At 36.8% G+C, this 22,342-nt stretch overlaps 1 protein-coding gene across 1 annotated transcript; it reads right to left on the bottom strand.

Moving 5' to 3' along the window:
* Positions 1–3,668: 3,668 nt before the first annotated feature.
* Positions 3,669–19,790, bottom strand: Smp_181170 (putative nuclear lim interactor-interacting factor (nli-interacting factor) (nli-if); the record flags this gene model as incomplete). The annotated part of the gene is made up of 4 exons (XM_018794953.1): positions 19,079–19,790; positions 13,589–13,738; positions 10,547–10,732; positions 3,669–4,658 (listed from the first exon to the last, which is right to left on the bottom strand). The coding sequence occupies exons 1-4, from the start codon at positions 19,763–19,765 to the stop codon at positions 3,669–3,671; spliced, it is 2,013 nt and encodes a 670-aa protein (XP_018649314.1). The 5' UTR covers positions 19,766–19,790.
* Positions 19,791–22,342: the final 2,552 nt, after the last annotated feature.

Genomic DNA, 22,342 nt, shown 5'->3' with positions numbered 1-22,342 from the left:
GAATTTAACGCCCAAATAGATGGCCTAAATCAAACAGAAAGATACTTAATTGGGTATTTTAGTATACCGGCTCAGCGAACAGATAATAGTGATCGTCTGTTGCAACTATGCTCAGACAATCATTTGTTTTTAGTAAATACTAATTTTAAGAATAAGGAGAGACATCGTCAAACACGGCGGGTACCCACTGCACCAAACCAACGATGGACTCAAATAGAACATATTGCCATTAGTCATCTTTGGAGAGACTCGATAGAAGACTGTCGCTCGCTCTGGAATACAGGTTTGACTCTGACCATCCTGTAATACGAACACGCATTTGCTTGAGCCTCACTGGACGCAGAAAAGCCACACAACGGAGACCCATTATAAATGAACTGAGGGACCAGAAAGGCTAAAGTAAGTTCCAGGAACAACTGAGTCCACATCTAGGCAGTTCTGTAAACGAGACTGACCCAGATGCTCCATGAAAAGATATACGAACAGCCACAGAAACAGCGGTAACACCTATTAGTAATTTAAACCAGAGGGTTACAAGAAACTAATAGATTTCTAATAAGTCTATTACGCTGATGGATTCTCGTAAACTCATCCCATCAGGCTCTGAACACGACGAAGAGCGGAAACAAATCAGATCTAGGTTAACCAAAAGTCTAAGGAAAGATCGTGAGCAGTGGTGGGTAACGAAAACAAAAGAGATGGGAAAGGCAGAGGCTGTAGGCAACACAAGACAACTCTTCAGACCAATAAAACAAACCGGAATTAAGAAGTCAAGTGTAAGCGAGACAATCTCGGAAAAGGACGAGACTTTTATCTGCTCCCAGTCCAGAGGTTTAGAATGATGGGCGGAACACTCTAGAGAACATCTAGGCTGGCCTTCAGCTATTCTACGACTACCCATCATTACCAGGCAGCCTGAATGGAACATTGAAGTAGGTCCCCCGACTCTAGCTGAAGTTCAAATGGCTATAGCCGGTCCAGATGTATTAACTCCAAAGTCCTTAAGGATGGAGGTCTAGTTTTAACGATGAGGTTCACTAATATTCGTCAGGTTTTAGAACACAGACATGCTTATCGGCGTCCGAAAATGATAGTTTTTCTTGACTTAAAAGCAGCATTCGACTCTGTAGAATGAGAGGTTGTGTGTTAGAGTCTGTCATTGAAAGGTGTATCTCAGAAGCATATAAATCATGTGCAGGCTCTTCACTCGAACACTACCAGTCGAGTGAGAGCTTATGGCGAACTGTTATATGATTTTACAAACTCAAGTTGTGCCCAGCAAGGCTGTCCACTATCTCCATTTTTGTTCAACTTCATCTTAGACCTACTGGCGAAGACGAGATATCCGTCTATCGATTAAAAAACGAGTATACTGCGCAGCAGTTCTCTCTGTTCTACGTCCCGGCTGAGAAACGCGGTCATTGAGTGTAGAAGATACTTGCTAGTATTTGATCACAGATGTCTTAGAAATATCGCCAGCATCTACTGGGTAAGTAGTAGTGAGGTTAGACAGGGTATTAGGGAATGATGGTAAGTCAGTTGATGAGGTTGTGAATCTTCACCGATTGAGATGGTTGGGCCACATAGTAAGTATGCCTGAATGATGATTATCACGGCGCGCAATGCTGATTAGTGTTGGAGATGGTTGGAAGAGAGTTAGAGGCGGCCAAACCAAAACGTGGCATCACACCTTGAGGTCACTAACTTCTAATCTGAGTCATGTTGGTAGATGCACACTACTTGGTTGGGGTCTGTGTAACTATCGTAACCAATGGTTGGAGACTGCGTGACATGGCTCAGAATCGATCACAATGGCGTAGGTGTATACACTCCTTATCTTCCCTTAAACCTTGAGATTAAAATTGTTTGGTATCTTTCTTTCTCCCTGTATTATATCCTCATATACAACCTTTCTTTTATATATTACCACCACTAAATTAACTACTTCTACGAGTTCGGTGTTCATTTTGTTGTGCTGATGAGGTATGGGAACTTGGACCGATGCATGTATGTGCCTGGTCCTACGTTGTAGCTGACTGACCCGAAAATTGAGCAGCACTGAAACTCGGAACTATTTCAACGACAGGAAAATAATAAATTATACAGGAACACAATTTATTGTTCATTTATTATTTTCTTTCCGTTCGAATACAATTAAAAGGCACCAATACATACAGATGTAGACATGTACATCCTCTTTCTGACTGGTCGAATCTTTGACGAAAAAAGAAACACTTAAATTTATGTATATGCTACAAGAGTATTGTGCGTTACTCAATCTGCGTTAAAGACAAAGATGAAAATCTGAAATCGAAGCCGTAAATGAACAATTTCACATATACAGTATATATATATAAGCGTAAATTGGATGTAAATGAATAAAAGGAAGATAGTAATAATCACAAAAAATATAAATATATATATAAATAAAAATATGTGTGCAAATGTATACATCTGATTAGGTTGATTATTCTCTCTATTGTAACTAATAAATAAAATAGCACAAAACTTACAAGTTTAAAATGGCTTGACCATAAATTCCGGATCAATGTAAATGAAATAGATGGCGGCAGTAATCAATTACATACAGACCGGGATAGTAAAATTTAATGAATTATAAAAGAATGAAGAAATAAGTGGGAGATACTTCGATCATTCAAAGTAACAAAAAAAAGGTTTCAAGAAATGGTATGGAGAGTAATTAACGCCCCAAGCATATATACATGTGTATACATATGTATATATTGCACCTTGAGCGAAATGAAATAAAACTTATCTGCTAAAATCAATGGTGTTATTTGTGAATGAGAATAAAATGAAATAGAGTAAAACAAAAAAAATTAAACAAAGGCAGATCATACAAATAAAGACTGATTACATAATATATGAAACAAAAATGTTTAAAAAGTACGAAAACAGAAAAAAAAATAAGAAGAAGATATATCTTCATTAGTAGTATTGCACAATTGTCATATATATATATATATATATATATATATATATATATATATATCAATTACTCGAAAGATGGATTTGAACAATTATTCAAATAATTATTTTACTGGTGAAAACAATAATGTAAATGAACTATCGGATAAAACACGAAACTAAAGGGAATAAAAGCAACAACAACAAAAAATCACTATACATAATCACTACATTATACTACAAATAGATTGATGTGGAAGCTGTTGTTTTCTCTTCAATAAAGAAATCGAAAAAAATGGAAGTGTAAGTAAGAGAAAAGATAACATAGTTACTGATTTTTGCTTCATGTATACATGAATACATACATAAAACATTGCACACATACATATATGTACAATATGGGTGTGTAAATCCTCATATATATATATATATATATAAACAGTAAAGGAATTAAAATATTCTTAGGTAGAACTAAATACATTTGAAGAAATACTATTCATACTTTTTTTTCTTTTTGATTGAGCAGAAAGAATAAGTAGTTGGCAACATTAGTTAATTTACTTGTCCATATCTTTTTTTTAAATAAATTGCCTGATTATAGTGAAAATAATAATTTTCAAAATATGAAATTATCAATTGAGTTATTCTGATGTACTATGTTAATAACAACATTGATATTCATATTTTGGCACAATGATTAACGAAGAATAAAACAAATTACAGTGGTAATAATACTTATATTATTGATTCTTAATAGAATAACTGATTTTTGGAGTAAAATCACTAGTAGATGAATGTGTCACATTTACTGTTGATGAATTAGAAGAGGTAGAAGATGCGATATTTGGCAATGGAATAGGTGTAATTAATTTATTTGGTGATGATGAATGATGATTTTCAATTGATTGGATATGAGGGGTAGGTTTGAAACAATTTGAAACAGTACCAAATAGCTTATTTGAAGGAGTTTGTTTCTTTTGGTATGTACCTAGTAAACTTTTATGTCCCACGGATAAACTCTGAACTGAGTATTTTGTAGATGGAATGTGAGCCAATTTATTAGTCGAGGGCAACGATGAAATTCCTGGAGATGTAGAGGTTTGAGGTTGTGTAATTTCATCCGAGGTGAACGCATTTGAAACAGATACAACTGTTTGGACAGGATTGTTAGTTATTGTTTTTGTTGTTAAAACACTTGGAGATGATGAAGTGACAGGGACATAAGGTGTTAGGGATAAAGGAGCTGGAAAACTTGACTTTTCATTATTTTTCGCCATAGGATTCAGTGAAGGACCACTAGCTTCTGTAGGATCTAATTTAGTAACTACAGCAACAGCATCCGTACTAGTTAAGTACCGTGTTTTATTTTCAACAGATATTGACACAGTCATAGTTGTAGATGATTCTTTCGAAACTTGTAGGTGATTATCTCCAATTGATACAGGCATTGGAGAAGAAACATTTGGACGTCTTATATTCGAGATTATTGAACTGGCGTCAGGGGATTTGCCACCGCTACCACTGCCAGTAGAAGTAGTAGCCGGGAATGTTGTGTTTGTAAAAAGTCCTAGAGGTAGGCCAATTGTACCGATAGCGGCATAAGGTGTAGGAGGAATATTGTTTTTTAAGAAATCAACCACATTAGGTTGTGTTGCAAGTTTTTCGAAATAAGGAATCAAATCAAGTAGAACACGATCGTTTGTATCATCAAACCATGATGAGATCTGAACCTGTATGATGATGAAAAAGATAGCTTTTGAAAAACTTACTGAGAAATAACAACACAAACAAAGAAATAACAGAAAAGTAAACTTCATCATATAAAACTGAGCAAAATGTGAATTTATGAGATATTTCGTAAAGAGAAATAACTAGATTATTCTAAGGATTTCAGGTTCATGGTGATACACACTAAATATATCTGAAAAAAAATGAAACACTGACCCTCATCAGTGCAACGGAAATGAACATGATAGATGAAATGGAGCAAGTTCGACCACAGTGCTGAAGATTCATGCACTCTCTAAGTTCCCTTCATTTTGAATAACTTACGTCACTTTTGTACATCTTAGTTTCGTTCAATTGTATGCTAAACAACTAACTAGACATTTTTCGAATACGAATTTCATGGCCTTTGTAGTTTGGAGAAGTTTAGGATATGAACTCTTTGAGGGGTACAAGTCATCATTTCATTTATTTGTGCAATCCGCACTTAATCAGTTGGCAATCAGTGTCCGCAGGTACGGAATGTGCTTTGCACCCTCCAAGTGCAAAGTACTCCTACAAGACTGGCAGGATTCTAATCCTGTACTCACCCTGGATGATGAGGAGATCGAAGTAGTTGAGAAGTTCGTGTATCTAGGTAGCTATATAAGTGCTGGTGGTGGCGTGAGTGATGAGATTGATGCACGTATAATGAAAACCAGAGCGGCTTATGCCAATCTGGGCCATCTTTGGCGCCTTCGTGATGTTAGTCTGGCTGTAAAAGGTCGGATCTACAACGCGTCGGTGAGAGCAGTTTTGCTCTATGCTTGTGAAACCTGGCCTCTCCGAGTTGAGGATGTTAGACGTCTCTCTGTGTTCGATCATCGTTGTCTCCGAAGGATTGCTGACATCCAGTGGCAACACCATGTTAGTAATGCAGAGGTTCGGCATCGTGTGTTCGGGCGCAGAGACGATAATTCAATTGATGTCACCATCTTGAAACATCGACTTCGGTGACTTCGACATGCTCTACGAATGTCGTCCCAGAGAATTCCACGTCGTGCATTATTTGCCGACTCTCGGACTGGTTGGAAAAAGCGGAGAGGTGGTCAGTGTATGACATGGTGTCGTAGTATGAAAGTTGCAAAGGGCTAGCTTCTGTTGGTCCTTCACGACTCCCTGGCTGGGGTCCGAGAGATGACGCAACACGGTGGCTAGAGAAGTTGTCAGATATGGCTCACAATAGAAGCCAGTGGCGTGCCTGCTGTAACCTTCTTTTACTTTCTTCATAAAGAGTGATTATAACTTTCTTAACTGAGAGAGTCCTTCTGGTTGTACATTTCAGTTCCCCCATCATTACACTTCTCTTCTTTTTCCTTTTTTCTCACCCTTTTTTCTTCCTTATGTATACGCATCTTCCCCCTTTCTCTTCCCATTCTCATTATTTTGTGTGGCGCATATGTATCTGGTGCCCTTTTGTACCAATATGTATGTGTTTAAATAAATAAACTTTGAGGGGTTTGAAGAGAATTTTGAAGATATTATAAAAGTTTATTATTGAACTACTCTGGTTTTGATGATTAGCCATACGTTTGACAATAAAACTGTGACATATTTTGTTATTTTTATAGAATCAAGTGGGTATGAACTCGAAATGTTTACATATGAAACGCCAACCACATCCAACACAGATTTTCAAACAGACGAAGGTAAATTAATAGACGCACATCTAAATTTTTAGGTGCGGTAACCTATTTAATATCAATAATATGGGAGTGGGAGAAAAATTTATTTGGAGCGTGTAGGAGCTGGAGATCCTTGTTAAGAAACGAAACAGTCTATTTTATATAAGTCTACTTATTTTTGTTTATATGTATATACGTATCTTTGTGGAGTATAAGAAAAGTTAGGGGAACTTGTTGACATATTGTATGCTGAGAATTCCATATTATACTAAACATATGATACTGAATAGAGCCATTACTATTATCATTGTTACTATTATTAGTAGTAGTATAAGTACTTATACTAAATAGTTTCTGTTCATTTTATAAAAAGCAACTTGAAGATCAAAACGGAACCAGTTTGAGCTAATCTTGGTTTTATATCTTTGATAACAAAATATTCTAGAGGGTTTGTTTCCTGTCAAAATAATTTAAAAGTTTCGCTACTGTATTGCAATCAAAGGAGTGTCAAAGCTATAGATTTTATGTCGCACTCAGGCTGTAGCTGAATAGTGAGCAACCAAAGTGTAACCAGCCACAAGCACGATGAAATGCAACTTAATATTTTCCCATCATTAGTTAGTCGGACTTAAAACGACTCTGTATATAGCTTTCACAATACGATAAAACCTCTTAAAACGTTAGCAGCCCATATATTTTTGGACATGAATATATTTTCTAGTGCTGTGTATGTGTTAAACCCTCCTCTGAAACAAGCGATAAACAATCCAAACACAAATAAATGCACGCCTATGTAAGAGAACACAGTAAACTTGCAGAAATGTCAAATATATACAAAGCCTATGGCATCAAACGTTACAACTGCTTACTCAAGGCAAAATAAGGAGGAAATATTCAACGTGTACATTTATAAGTAAATCAATACTATATATGAACTGACAGCGCTAGTTAAATAACTGCGAATTCGTAACTGTTTCAGGAAATATATATGTTTATCATACGTTTAAGGATGGGTGGAACATTAAGCACATAAAATCTCTCGAAACTTTCCGCATAACTAGGATTCATTTGTTGAGATAAATAACAGGGAAAACGTATAAAAATAAATGAAGACAATCTCACCCATATATATTTATGATGGACAAATGTTTACTGTTAACACTAATATATCATCTACTAGACTTATAAAGTAAAGGCGAACGGGCTAGACAGTAATTAATGAAGTTTTACAATCACGACAAAGGGTTTATTTATTTATTTAAACACATAAATATTGGTACAAGGAAGCACCAGATAAATATGCGCCTCACAAACCTCATTTGATTTGTGTGAGGGCTGTGATACTGCCTACTTCGCAAAGAACCACAAAGGGTTGGTTGAACTCTCTCAACAAGAAGAAATAGGTCTATGATTTATTATCAGAATATCTGGGAAGAAAAGTGGAACATTGTAAATAACGATCTAACTAGTAAATAATAACCTTCCCGTTGGTAGCGGACGATTTTGAAACCCATAAGACGCTAGTATGAGTACTAAAAAACCAACAAGAGTATGGAAAGCCCGAGGTAACAAAAGGTACCTTAACTAAACAGGTTTGTTATTAACATTTTTGGACTATAAGCTAGAACTACTCTACTCTCCCCATTCCTCTTCCTTCTAGTGATTGACTGGATTATGAAGAATTCGACATCTGAAGGGAAATACGGAATACAATGGACTTCTCAGAATCAATTAGATGATTTGGACTTCGCAGATGACCTAGCCCTCCTCTCTCATACACACGAACAAATGCAGATGAAGACCGCAAATGTAGCAGCAGCCTCCGCATCGATAGGCCTCCACATTCACAAAGGAAAAAGCAAAATTCTCAAATGCAACACGGAGAACACCAACCCAATCACACTTGACGGCGAAACCCTGGAAGAGGTGGAAACATTCAAGTACCTGGGGAGCATCGTTGATAAACAAGGAGGATCGGATGCAGATGTAAACGTGAGGATTGGCAAAGCAAGGGCAGCATTTTAACAATTGAAGAACATATGGAACTCAAAACAACTCTCAACCAATTTCAAGGTCAGAATCTTTAATACGAACGTCAAGACAGTCTGTTCTACTGTATGGAGCTGAAACGTGGAGAACTACTACGGCCATCGTCAGGAAGGTACAAGTATTTATAAACAATTGTTTACGCAAAATACTCAACATTCATTGGCCGGATACTATCAGCAACAGCGTTTTATGGGAGGGGACAAACCAGCTTCCAACTGAAGAGGAAATTAGGAAAAGACGTTGGAAGTGGATCGGACATACATTAAGGAAATCACCAATGTGCATCACGACTCAATCCCTAACTTGGAATCCGGAAGGGAAGCGGAAAAGAGGAAGGCCAAAGAACTCACTACGCCGGGAAATAGAAGCCGATATGAAAAGGCTGAATAGCAACTGGAAAGAACTGGAAAGGAAGGCTCAGGACAGAGTTGGATGGAGAATGCTGGTGAGCGGCCTATGCTCCTCGACGAGGGGTAACAGGCGTAAGTTAGTAAGTACTAATTAAAGTTTAAAATAGAGTACATGAACGAGGAGTAACTATTCAAAACAAGTCCCTTAACTGTTCGCGTAACCATCCTCGGAAATATCAGAATAGATTCTTAAGTTTTAAGCATTCTAGAACCCATAATTACAGAACACTTAAAAAGAGCTCGGAAACTATAGACTAAATATGAATGTTAAAGTTTGAAAAGAGATGCATAGCTACTTTTGTTTACGTCTAGCGAGGAAACTAAACAATCTTCAAATAAATCATTAATACAATTGGCTAATTCTAAATTGCTCAGTGCCTCTGTCTAAATAATACTATCATCAATACGCGTTAGTTCCCCGAAGAACTTACTTACTTGAGCAGATAAATCGTACAACTGGTCAGTTAATCTAAAAGAGAGCTTCAGCACAGTTACAGAAAGAAACAGACAAAATGATAACTTATGTCGGAAAGATATAAAACGTCAAAGCATAGTCTATGACAGGTTCTTATTCATATAATGTTAAGAATGGCTTACACTGAGTCACGAAACGTCAGAAAATCTAATTTTTCTACTCGTTGGGATATAAAAAATAAATTAATTTGTTTATAATGTTAAGAGCTTCTAATCACTGATTTCAAGCGTTTTGAGGATACTGATCATGAAATATGTAGTGTAGTACACAGCTCAAACCAAGTGATTATTTATCCGACTGGTCAACACAACGCAAATTCACGTTACCTTAACAAACGTAAGAAAAGTTTGAAACTACCTTCGACAAAACACTACGATCATCTGTCCATATAAAAGTCAAAACTCAAAGCGACTGAGAGAAAAAATAAGCGATATAACTTTCTATAGACAAACATTCAACGACAACAGCTGCATTAGGAACAGAAAATCATAGGAACTTATTTACATTTGTATGAAAATCTCTTCAATCAGTCAAATCCTGATGTTGATACAACTTATCATATACTACAAATAATCAACAACCAAAGCTATCTCTAGAGTAAAGCAGAATGTTTAGCATTTTGAATGTTGCACGCTTTTGTTTATAATGCCTGAAAGACTCTCTACTTCGTCAGCCTTTCCGTCTAACAAGATCAAAACGTCAAATACTCCAATTATTTCTATAATTCTATTTAAGAAACCTATTAATGAGCAGGAAATTAGTTGTTCGAACTGTACTCCGTGTAGCAAGAGTTTAATAGTCACATAATAAAAAAAAACTATCAGGCAATGTATTTTATTTCACAGTATATAGCTGCTGAACTATAGACACCAATTTTAGACAAGTTAGAATTAGGTAATTACTTTCATAGGTATAGTTATAAAACGTTTAAAGAGTGATAACAATACCCCTTACCAAATATAATGGAAATGTTTAAATGCGTGTGCGTAAAATATTAACGCTAACCTAATATAGTTCGTAAGTAATATTCATCGTATAAAGACTGTCTAAAATTATACTGTAAGTAGCACATGGACCAAAACACTTACTATTGCCATCTCTGGTGTTGTTTTCTTTGAGCTAGATGGCTTAACTGAGAATCCTGTATGGTCATTTTGGGCCATTTAGTTCAAGAAACAGAGCACTACTAAACGCAACTATCTGACCTAAAGCACCGGTATTAGAATTTCGTTAAACATCAACAAGGAATAAAACCGACATATAATAATAGTATTAATAAATTTTTTTTAGCTTACTGCATGACTTGCATGAAACATATAGGATGCTGGTGAATTATCCAAAATAACAACTTGGTTGATTGGTCTGCCTAAGTGACTAAGATCCTTTACATAATTACCTCGATGATATACACAAGATTCTCTAAATAACCGGTATCGGAAAGCATGCCATTTATCAATGAAGTCTGCGACTGGATCAGCATACTAAATGAATCATATTTTTATAACAAGAGAGAAACAGTGATAAAATTTATCACATGTACACATAAACCAACAAATATTTATATAACAGAATTTACTGGTAAATTTGAGTATTACATTATCTATTAGCATTTATTGTCATATTTGTGTGTAACTCGGGTACTGTTACAGTGCACATGCAAGGGGAGGTCATCATCCTAGGGAAACACTCCCCAAACCTTTGACTAAAGGGTTTACTCCACATGGTAGGAGCAGAACACCAGGAGATTGAATCCCACGGTGCTTGGAGACCAAGCATAGGCTTATACATCATTCTTCCCCTTAAGATCCCAGAGCCCATAAGTACTATTGGTTTGGAGTCAGAGTTCTCCAACTCCCCTAGGTTTAAAAGTAAGACGTTTGCTTTCAGTCCTTTCACCTTCCTAGAGAAAAACGCGCTTCCCTGGCAGTATCTATAGAAGAGTGTCCACATGAGAGGATTTTGAAAGTGAAACCGGACTCTCCCCACCCTCGGTCGTGCTACGGTATATGGAGGATTCTTTAGTAATATTGGTTGTGGCCCGTATCGACTGATCTACCTGACGAGGCGGATCTTAAAGAACTCCAACTCCTGAAGCATCACAAGCCACCAAGATCAGACGACTTACCCCTGACTCCTTTTTAAGGAGGATGGCGAATTTCTGGCCAGGGGAATGACTGAGTTATTTGGAAAAGTTTGGGAATTAATGTTCCAGCATCGTGTATTAAAGTGCGAGCAGAAACTGTCGAGGGGTAAGTCTAATTTCGATCCCCCTCCCAAGAATCACATGTACTTGCACCTTTTGAATCCAAGGTACTTTTATAAAACTGCCTGTGGCGTTTGCACACACTCACTCTTTGTAGTGACCATTTAGAAGTAGTCGAAAAGTCTGCGAGTAGTGGTGGTGGCGTGACTAATGAAATAAACCTATGTATAATGGAAGTGATGGTAGCTTATGCCAATCCGGGTCATCTTTGTGGCCGTCACGAAGTCAGTCTAGGTCCGAAAGGTTGGTTTTGCAACACATTAGCTACAGGAGTTTTGCTATATGCTTATGAAAAATGGTCTCTTTGAATTGCGGATTTTTAGCGATTCTCTGTATTCGACCATAGATGTTTCCAAGTGATAGATAACATCAAGTAGCGAAACAATTTTAGTAATGCTGAGGTTCGGGTGCAGCAGCCATAACTTAGTCACTGTCACCATCTTGAAACACCAGCTTCAGTGACTCCGGCTTGTGTTACGAATATCATTTCAATGGCATACGCGAAATATAATATTTTCCGACGCTGGGAATGGTTGGAAAAAGCAGAGGTAGTCAGTTTATGAAATGGAGCTGTGGTATGAGATAAAGCTGTATAGGACTAACATGTGTCAGTCCGGTTGTAGTTTAATTTGACACTGCTCATAAACGATAACCCTTTTAAACAGAAGAACTCTTCCTACATGTAGTTTTTTAACTTTACCGTGTGTCCTACTGTAACCGATTCTCGTTCACTTATTTTCATTTATTAATTTCTCTCGATTATACTTCCTTCTCCTTCCTATATTCTTCCACAATTTCATTTTCTTATTCGTGTGGAAAATGTTTATTTTGGTCCCCAGCTGTACCAACACTTATGTATTTTAAATAAATAATAAAATATTCAATTAGTTTATGCATATTTTTGAAGTAATTTCACTTTAAACCCGTAGATATCGTAAGAAGTCAATCAATAGATCCGAGATTGATAGAATTCGGTAGCCGATTACGGGCTGATATACTTGACCCTAACCCACACACGCTGAGTGTTATGAGTTAAGATCTCAAAATTTGCCGTGGAAAACGTTTAGGTATTGTCAGACTAATGGATCTAATGCTGATGAATCGATAATATACAGTGACATTATGTGGTCGACTTATAAACACTAACAAAACTAGATTATTAACATAAGCACACAATTGAATAGATATCGGAAAACAAGACAGCTACCCACTAGAAACTTTTTCGTATGTAATAAAATGACATGCTTATCCCAAAAATACTAGAAAAATAAATGTCCCGAAGGGGATCAGAAGGAATCAGTTCTGTAGATCACTTCAACTAATTATAACTAGATTGTCCGGTCATCATTCTACTGTATGAAGACATTTTCGTATCTATCTCTCCAACTATGGTTTCTCGTCCTTAGTGGGGTCAGTGGATAAAATCCACTAACAGATATTTTACCACAGGTCGATACTAGATTGAAAACCAGTGAAAACTGGGAGACAGTGAACAAGTATTCTTTAATTAGAGACTTGATAGCGATTCATAAGTATGTTCATACATCAAAATGAATACAAAACGTTTAGTTCTCATACAGTACAATACCACTAGGCTGTCGTAAACCAGTGCTACACAGTTTCCAACTTGAGTTGCTTTACGATGCTCTATGATCATGATCCAATCCCAACAGTGGATAAACAGTTTACTACCAGGTTGTTCAAATACACAGGTCATAGCTTCTTAGTAGAACTACAAAATAACTACTTAGTTTTTTTAAGTTTTCACGTTTGATTACAAATATCCCCCTCATAGAACCAAGTAGCTTCGTCCACAAACGAAGTTACACAGTTTGGTTCACTAATACGTTTGATTGGATAGAATAGTGGGAACACTCAGTACCTATTGACGTTCCATTCGATTGATTATCCAGGGTAATAGTTGATTTTCTTCCTTCACGTTTGTTGACCTAACTTGAATAGAAAATCATTATTATAATTGGTAAATAAGGTGAAAGGAAAACGAATATGGAGACCAAAATATTAATGCGTGAACAAATAAACAGCTGGACAATTTTTTCAATAGAAAACTCACCTTAGCTAAACTAGCAGTAAACAGTACGCATTCATACAGATCGGCCATGGTCGACAAGAAGAGGTCAACATGTGGTCGCTTTAAAACATACACACGGTGTGTGACTCCATCTATTTCAACTCCTACTTTAAAATCAGCATGTTCTATTACCTAAGTAGCAAAAAACCAATGAACAGTAAGTCCTATGAAATCAGACTAACTTAAAATATGTAACCATTATTAGGAAAAATAAGCACTACTTGATAAGATTAATACAACTTTAGGTATTGAATATACTGTGTTGATTGCTGTTTGGCAAAACGTTACGTCCATAAAACCGATCTTTATAAGAATCCCTAAAACTTCTTGATGCGCATCTGTTGATTCCAGAAGACTTTGAGTGCAATCATGCGCACAAATTCCCTAGGCCAAAAACTCTATTAAGACCACGAAACCTAGTGCTCGAAACGGGCTAAAGATTGATGAATTCGTTGACAGACGCAAAAAGAAGTGACAGTTTGTTCTGAGGATCAACCACATTGTTAAAAATGATGCGGAGAATGAAGTGTTTCGTCAAACTTCAGTTAAGTATCACCACATTTTAAAAATGACTTGCCTAATGTATGAAGAAACCATTGGGATACTAGACCCAAGTGGCTATCTCTATACTACCCTTACACCCGTTACCACTCGTGGAGGAGCATAAGCCACCTATCAACATTATCCATCCAACTGTCCTGGGTAATACCTTCCAGTTGTTTCCAGTTGCTATTCATCCTTTTGATAACTGCTTCTAATTCCCGACTCAGTGTGTTCTTCTGTCTTCCTCTTTTCCGTTCCCCTTCAAGATTCCAGGTTGAGGCTTACCTCGTAATGCAATTTGATGGTTTCCACAATGTATTTCCTATTCAGCTCTAGTGTTCTCTCCTAATTTCCTTTTCAGTTGGAAGCAAGTTCGTTCTCTCCCACAGTAAGTTGTTGTTGGTGGTATCCGACCAACGGACACTCAGTATCTTACGTAGACAGTTGTTTAGGAATACCTGTACTCTTTTGATGATGAATGTGGTAGTTCTCCAAGTTTCAGCCCTGTACAGTAGAACTGCTCTTACGTTCGTATTGAAGCTTCTGGCATTGATATTGGTTGACAGTTGTCTTAAATTTCATAGGTTCTTCAACTGTAGGAATGCAGCCCTTGCTTTGCTAATCATTGTCTTTACATCTGCGTCAGATCCCTGTTTATCGATGATACTGCACAGGTACATGAAAGCTTTCAACACTTCCAGAGCTTCCCCAGGCAGTATAAAAAGCGTAAACCGAGTTGGGTTTCTTTCAGGACGTGAGTGTCAGTCAGTCAGCTACAACGCAGGACCAGGCACATACATGCATCGGTACAAGTTGCCATACCTCGTTAGCACAACAAGATGAACACCGGATTCATATAAGTAGTTAATTCAGTGGTGGTATTATATGAAAGATAGGTTGTATATGAGGATATAGTATAGGAAGGAAAAAAGTTATGAAGCAATTTTAATCTCAAGGTTTAAGGGAAGATAAGGAGTGTATACACCTACGCCATTTTGATCGATTCTTAGCCGTGAGTGAGTGTTCTAATAGTCCTCTAACTCCCGAACCTCATGAAGCGAATAAACGCATGTAGGTAATCGCAAATTTATGTTACTGTATGAGTGCTAATAGCAGTGTAGAATATGAAATTAAAAATCATACACAAAAACCCACAGTAATATATCCCAATTTAAACTACCATTGGTGTCGTTTGCTTGACTGCAAAAATTCTGGTGTATAACGTTTTATCATAACCAGGTCTGATTTAAGCTTAGTTTTTCCAAGCTAAAAAACCTCGATAGTTTCAACCTTTAACCATCACTGTCGCCTAAATAATGGATGGATTCGCTGGTGATATTAAAGTTCAGCTACGTATGTGTGAGCATCGGTAAGATCATTGTAATCAGTTTCCATGCCACATACTGTTTGCTGAAGCCAGAGCTAGGTTGACGAGGTGGATAAGAGGTCAATCTAATAAATGGTACCACGAAATGTAGCTTTGTGTTAAATGTGTATCAGTCGATAAATTAGATCCCGCTTGGTGCGGTCTTCAGAATTCCAAAACTCAAGGATGATTCTGCTATTTTTCCTTGTTTTCAATAAGAAAATCTATTTTCACCGCTTGCATCTCGTTTTTATTTTTCAGGATTTTGTTGTCACTAAAATTATCTCTTTTTTACAACAATATCAGTTAGTTTACGTCGTCCAGTTCTAATATACCACGCTCATTTGTATCAAAAACAAGCAAAATATAGAACGGTCTACAAAACTTCCTGCTATCTCTTAACTTTCATGACCCAGTGGTTCTGTCAAATACAGATAGATCGCTTAAGTAGGTTGTAAAACAACATACATGAACCCAGTTATATAGCTTGTTCCACAGAATGGCGCTACTGAAGAACCACTAGGATCAACGAGAGGATAAGTGACAGATGTTTTGTTCCATTGCTTCACATCCAGAATACCTTGCGACTGTCTAATATAGCACAACTAAGGTATGTATGAACCTTTGGTCTAATTACTAAATAACTGGTCAAACCACTAGGTACACCTTACGTTAAAGCCCCATAATAACTAGGATAAGCATAAGGAAAGAATTCCAAATTCCAAACACACTCATACAATGCATGGATTTTAATGATTGACTTGAGCCTACTCTATTAGCAAACGTGGAACATCTAAAACCGGTGTTTGGAGATAGTGATTTACATAACTTCATTGGTGACCATCTTTAAACAAGGGACGCCTTACTGCTTCGTACTGTTAACATTGTCTGAAAACACTTTGGCACTCTTCCTGTAACTGTTACAAATTTTGGTTTACATGTGTTGGTTTACATTCGTAAAGCCGATTAAAATTGTAAAACCTTGTGGGGAAAAACAGTAGCCTCGGGTCACACATTAGATTATTTGTGTTATTACCGCAGACCGATTTTGAAAAAAAAATGTTATGTCTTGTAGCCGAGTGGATGACTAGTTAGTGTGTGACTTGATGAGACCGCCAATTAGGGAGCAGCGAATTATCGATTGGAACAGTGACACGAAACCCGTACGAGCAGTCTACAGTGCTAACCGGTCCTGTGATCTGCCTAGCCCAGCCAGTTAAGTCCAAAACACCAATAATAGCCTCAGTGGTATGAATCATTATTTACAAACACACTGGATTTTTATACAAACCAAAGTAATCAATAAACTGATTATAACTCAAGAATCGTATGATAATAAGTCAAGGTCAAAATAAAGCTAATGATAAGAGAAATACGAATATGAATAGTTCAGTTACGTAATAATTGTACAATAGGAAATAGGCATATTACATTGATCCATAAATAGACCTAAAAGTTACCATTCGTAATTCACCGGGGGATATAACAAAAAAGTATTCCAATTATCAGTGAGTCGCATTTGTGTGATTACACTACAAATCCAGACCACAACTTTGTTGCTATCTGGCAAAAAGATTTTTGGCAAACAAAGGTAACATTACTGATCATAACTTGAACCACATTAGATATACATAACAAAAATCAGCCAAGAATGGTCGAATTCTTACAAGTTGGCTAGCATTTTCTCGACCTCCACATCACAATGTAGTTTCATTAGATATCGCCAATGACTAGTGGTTGAGCCATTAGATTTTCAGTCATTTGTTTCTAGGTTAAAATCCCGCATTATCTACTTTTGTTTGGACAGTAGAATAGCATCAATGGACTCCACACCTACAACAGAACTTCAAACCAAGCACATGAGCCCTCAATGGGTTAGAGTTACATTAGCAAGAGTTCATTATATTGCCCACAACCTGATTCATGTCATATAATCCTCAATAGTGAACTTACTGTCATAAATTAGCCCTTAATTAACTTATATATATATATATATATATATATATATATATATATATATATATGGAAAATGAATTTACTTTGAATGAACTATGCACCAAAGTTTCATCCAAGTCAATTACAAAACACTTTTTGTTTTTGTCTGTTTCACTTTTCGGTCCAAGCAACGCAGCCTTTTGCTGAAGGAAAACAAAAGTAAGAAAAGTTTAAGATTCAGAACTAGGTGTACATGTAATTTAGTTAACAAAATGCAAATGTTAACGCGCAATAGCTTACTTCACAAGTGTTATAATAAGTAAACTTACATTTATGGTGAGAAATAAGATCGCCATAAAACAGGAAATTATTGAGTGTAAATGTAGAACCTGTTGGTACATTTTTTGTGATATATAATAGTAAATACAGAAACTTATTATGTTGCACCACACTAAATGGTTTTTCCATAAAAGGTTTAACATATGTGATTCTCACTGTACATTAATTCATATACGAGCTATCTTATTATTGCATCCAGATAAATAAAGGCTGTAGAACCTGGTTTTAATGTGTGCACAGAATGAATGTATAGTCTAGCATATACGCTAATGTTGTCTATGAATACATTTTCAAACTTTCTTGTAAACTTAAACGTGCCATTAGTAATTTATCTTCATTCAATCCCTAAATTCTATTACTTAAGACATTCTCCTCACCTTCATTTTTTCACTACGACTAGTTATTGTTTTATTTCTCTGCTTTCCTCAATACATAAGTTATGCTGTACTGGTGTGAAGAGTAGCAAATTAGGTTGATACATACAAGTAACAGATTCTACCTCATTGGTGACCAGTTTTTGAGCTCCAATCACTTATTTGCAAGCTGTCTGTCTGCTTCAGTTAACAGAGCCCAGTAGCACTAACATTTCTTTCTAGGGATGCTACTACTTGTCGAGTATACGAAACTTAGTGAACTGAATTCCATTTTATACACCCGTAATTTGAGTTAGCTCCTTATGTTGGACGGCGGGTTAGTTCCCCAAACTCGATCACCTTATAGTGTGAAATATAACTAGTGACTGGATAATTCCGAAGAAAATGGTGTTTGATAAGTACTCCGCAGGACCCATCTCTAACTTGTCACAGGACGAACAACGATGTATTACAATGAACTGAATAATAAAGCCACAACCTTAACTACTCGGGGGTTGACATCACACAAACATACCGAAAAACTCAAGATTACAGGGCTATACAGTAGAAAACTAGTTTCCAAATGTTAATCACAATGACAAAACATTCAATGCCATAAACCACTAGTTGAGGAATCAAGGTGTAAACAAAAGGAATGGGTGGAAAAAGGACATTTTTATTATTCAGTGTTCAGACAATAATATCTGAATCACTGGATTTAATTTGAGAAACGTCATCCGACTTCAGGATTGCTTGAACTCCAGATAGAATATTTTGTGGTAACTCACAGTTGACTAGAAATAGACGCGTCTTTGTTTGTTTCATATGGTGAAGATAGATGACAAGCTAAGTAGATTGGTGAACAATAATTACTCAATATTAATTAGTAGAGTCGACTTGTTAACTAGGCAGAATAAAACAAACCAGATAACTCACCTCTCCAGAATCTACTGTATCCAGTACTGCTTGATTTGGTAAAGGTGAGAACACAAGGGACTGAACTGTTTCTGATTTCTGTTCTTCAGGGTAGGAAATATCGCCTTTTAAGGGCCTGGCAACGGGTGTCCTTATCGTGGAATCACGTTGTTTTGTCTTGGACAAATTTGACTCCTTTTTACGACTAAATCTAAAACTGTGCCAACCTGAGCGCTTTAAGCCATTAGAAGGTGCACTTATTTTAACTGTACTTGCCCGTTTGGTTTGTGAAAGCAAAGCATCTGTTATAAGAGCACAAGATGGTAGGTTAACAACTGGTTGCAGTTTAATTAAACCTGAGTCATTAGATACTTGAGATGACTGAAAACACTGTGGACCCGCATTTTCTGAAATGCTAAGAGATTCCATTGACTGGATAGCACTGGTAGGAAGAAGTCGTCGGTTGTTATCAAGTGGACGATGCTCTATTGTATTACCACATTCTGATCCGGAAACCAGACACCCACAAAACATTGTATTCAGTGATTTTTGGCGAGGACGATCACTACCTCGGGATGCATGAGAATGTTTGGAACTCCTGGCAGACTTCTTTTTTGGATGCTGTTGCTTCTCGACAGACGCCTGTTTCGGTTGGGGATCACCTTCTTTACTTTTGTTTTGCTTTATACTATCATTCTGAACAAGCATCTCGACGGAGCTGTCACTGATGAGTTTTTGAACCAAATGCGATGCTATTAAATGCAACTTTCAGTGAGTTTAGTATATAACTTTAGAAAATGAATAAATCCATTCGTTATTTTTAACCTGAATTATAGCTTTCGTAACAGTAACCAAGAACGTCTGTCAGTTATTCTTTCTGGCCTCCTCATACAGTTATTCCACGTGAGTTGAGTTAATGTGTCTCGCATAGTATTCACTATAAAGTCAATTACTTTTGAGTATGTATGGTCAAGTTTACTGTAAACAACTACTTCAAAATATGTGCTTGTGAGATTGCTTATTGAGCATGTAATAAAGTATTCAAACTACGGATGACACTGAAGAGTTTATCTAGGAGAAACAGAGAATTGACTGTTCATTATGTTCCGCTTATATCAGGGCTCCTCAAGTATGATACATCAAAAACAACTATGAATACCATAAGTTTTGAGAACCATATATTTGATGGGGAGTAGAGAAGTCTGAATGAGAAATGACTAGGCCGAATATCTAGAAGAGAAGAGATATTATGTTCAGTAAACCCTACCAGGTCTATTCGGTCAAAAAGGCAAGTAGTTAGAGGGAATAAAAACAGTTATATATTTAGTTGTATAATTGCGTCAGAGAAAGGTTGGGACATCCGTTAAGTCATATTCGTCTAGTCTCATCCAACCTGTCCATTGTGTTCCGGGCTTTCAGTCAGGTGTGGAGGTCTTCATAATTCAATCAGACACCAGAAGGAAGAGAAAGGACTCAAGTAAACAGCCTTGTATGATACTAGTCTTCACTTGGAATGCATCTGTCAGCTGTCCTCCTTGCAACATTTTACAGTGTAGTCCGTCGTATAAATTCCGTATGATGTTGACGATCTTCTCAGGTACTCATTCGACAGTTTCGAAGAAGATTCCATAAGGTTCTTTTATCCACACTGTCAAACGCCTCACAATCAACGAAACTGATGTATGGTGAAAAGTACCATTCGAATGATTTTTCAACAATGATCAGTAGTGCCACGATTTAGTTTGTGAACAAATGGTCCTCACGAAATCCAGTCCGTTCATCTCGTAACTGGATGTCTACTGAATCTTTCATCTGGTTCAAAAACATTGTCGAAAACTGCTTCTAGTACCAATAATATTGTATTTCATTTTTAGTTCCCACACTTGATAAAATCTAATTTCTTTCGAATCTTGATAAGGTATCGTTCTTTCCAGTCTGTCAGTGGCACTTGTTCTTCCTCTCAAATCATCCTGAATAGAGTGTGAGGCATACTTGCAGTTATTTCTATGTGTGACTTCAGTGCTACAACTGGTATACAGTAAAGATCTGGTGCTTTCCCACTCTTGATTTGTGTGGTGGCCATCCTAATTTCTTCGGTCGTTGGTGGAGTGACATTGAGAGTACGGTCTGTGTGTGCTGCTTCGATGTACGGTGGATTCAAAGTAGCTGTTCTATTGAAGAGTTCCTCGAAGTATTCTACCCATTTGTTCCTCTGTTCTTGAATCTCGGTGATATTCTTGCCTATGAAGATAGGACTAGTATTCTGATTTTACAACCTGTTACCAGTAGCACCTTCTATATGCGAAGCTCTTCCCCGACCAATGGAAATCAGAAGTCAGACGAGAAGAGGTATATATTTGATACGTTATCAATATATCGAGAAGCGTTTGGTCTAAGCTGGCTAGTGAACGTAGGAGCTGTTTCCCACGCTGAGTCGAAACGTGATCTGGTACGGATGCATGACCGAAAGCCTTCAGTTAAACAAGTCCACTTAAAACGATGTGGCCAGTATCCAATGTCGAACACTTAGAAGGCTATTGATTTTGGGGAATTATTTACAGCTACAATGTAATCCTCAACATTTTAGTGAAAGAAGTATCGATGAGATTCTATATGCATTGGAAAAGATAGCCAAACAAACCCACAACAAAATGATATACTTAACAACAAAATGAAACAACCGTTATGCAATGAATGTTAGTTGACAGCTCTTTTCGGCATAACCATTGAATATGAAGTACACTCGACTGAAAAATGTTCATGTTCATCGGTGGTATTGACTGCGTGAGGGTAAATATTATCCCACTAGTGTCACTGAATACTAATCCAGGCCATTATTCTCACGTAGTGAAAAAACACTTTAGAAGGATATCATAACACTATTATAATCGCCAATCACAGGCCTTGGTCAATAAAGAAGAAGAGACAATTGAGATAAAATTCATTTGAAAACCAACCAGGGCATTTATATTAGTTAGTTTATTCAATAATAACTGTTCGAAATTGGCAGATAAGCAATGAATATTGAAAATAAATATGGTTTCCTGTAAAGTGTTACAAATAAAAAATGTGGTCTTTAATTTGATGATCACAAAAACTGCTGTCTATATATTACAGTAAGCTAACGGGATTCATAGGGCTTCGTTTTCAGTACATTTGTTTAAAATAGGCAAAACAACATTGTAACCATAATAACATTTTGACAAGAATCTGAAACTCATGAGTAAAGGTTAGTGGGTGGAATTATACTCAGCGTTATCACATCAACTTAGTTTATCGCAGACC

The sequence above is a fragment of the Schistosoma mansoni genome, chromosome 1 (genome assembly GCF_000237925.1).
Source record: "Schistosoma mansoni strain Puerto Rico chromosome 1, complete genome".
NCBI lineage: Eukaryota > Metazoa > Platyhelminthes > Trematoda > Strigeidida > Schistosomatidae > Schistosoma > Schistosoma mansoni.
Note: the sequence above shows the minus strand (reverse complement) of the source record. Positions and strands in the feature narration are given on the sequence as shown.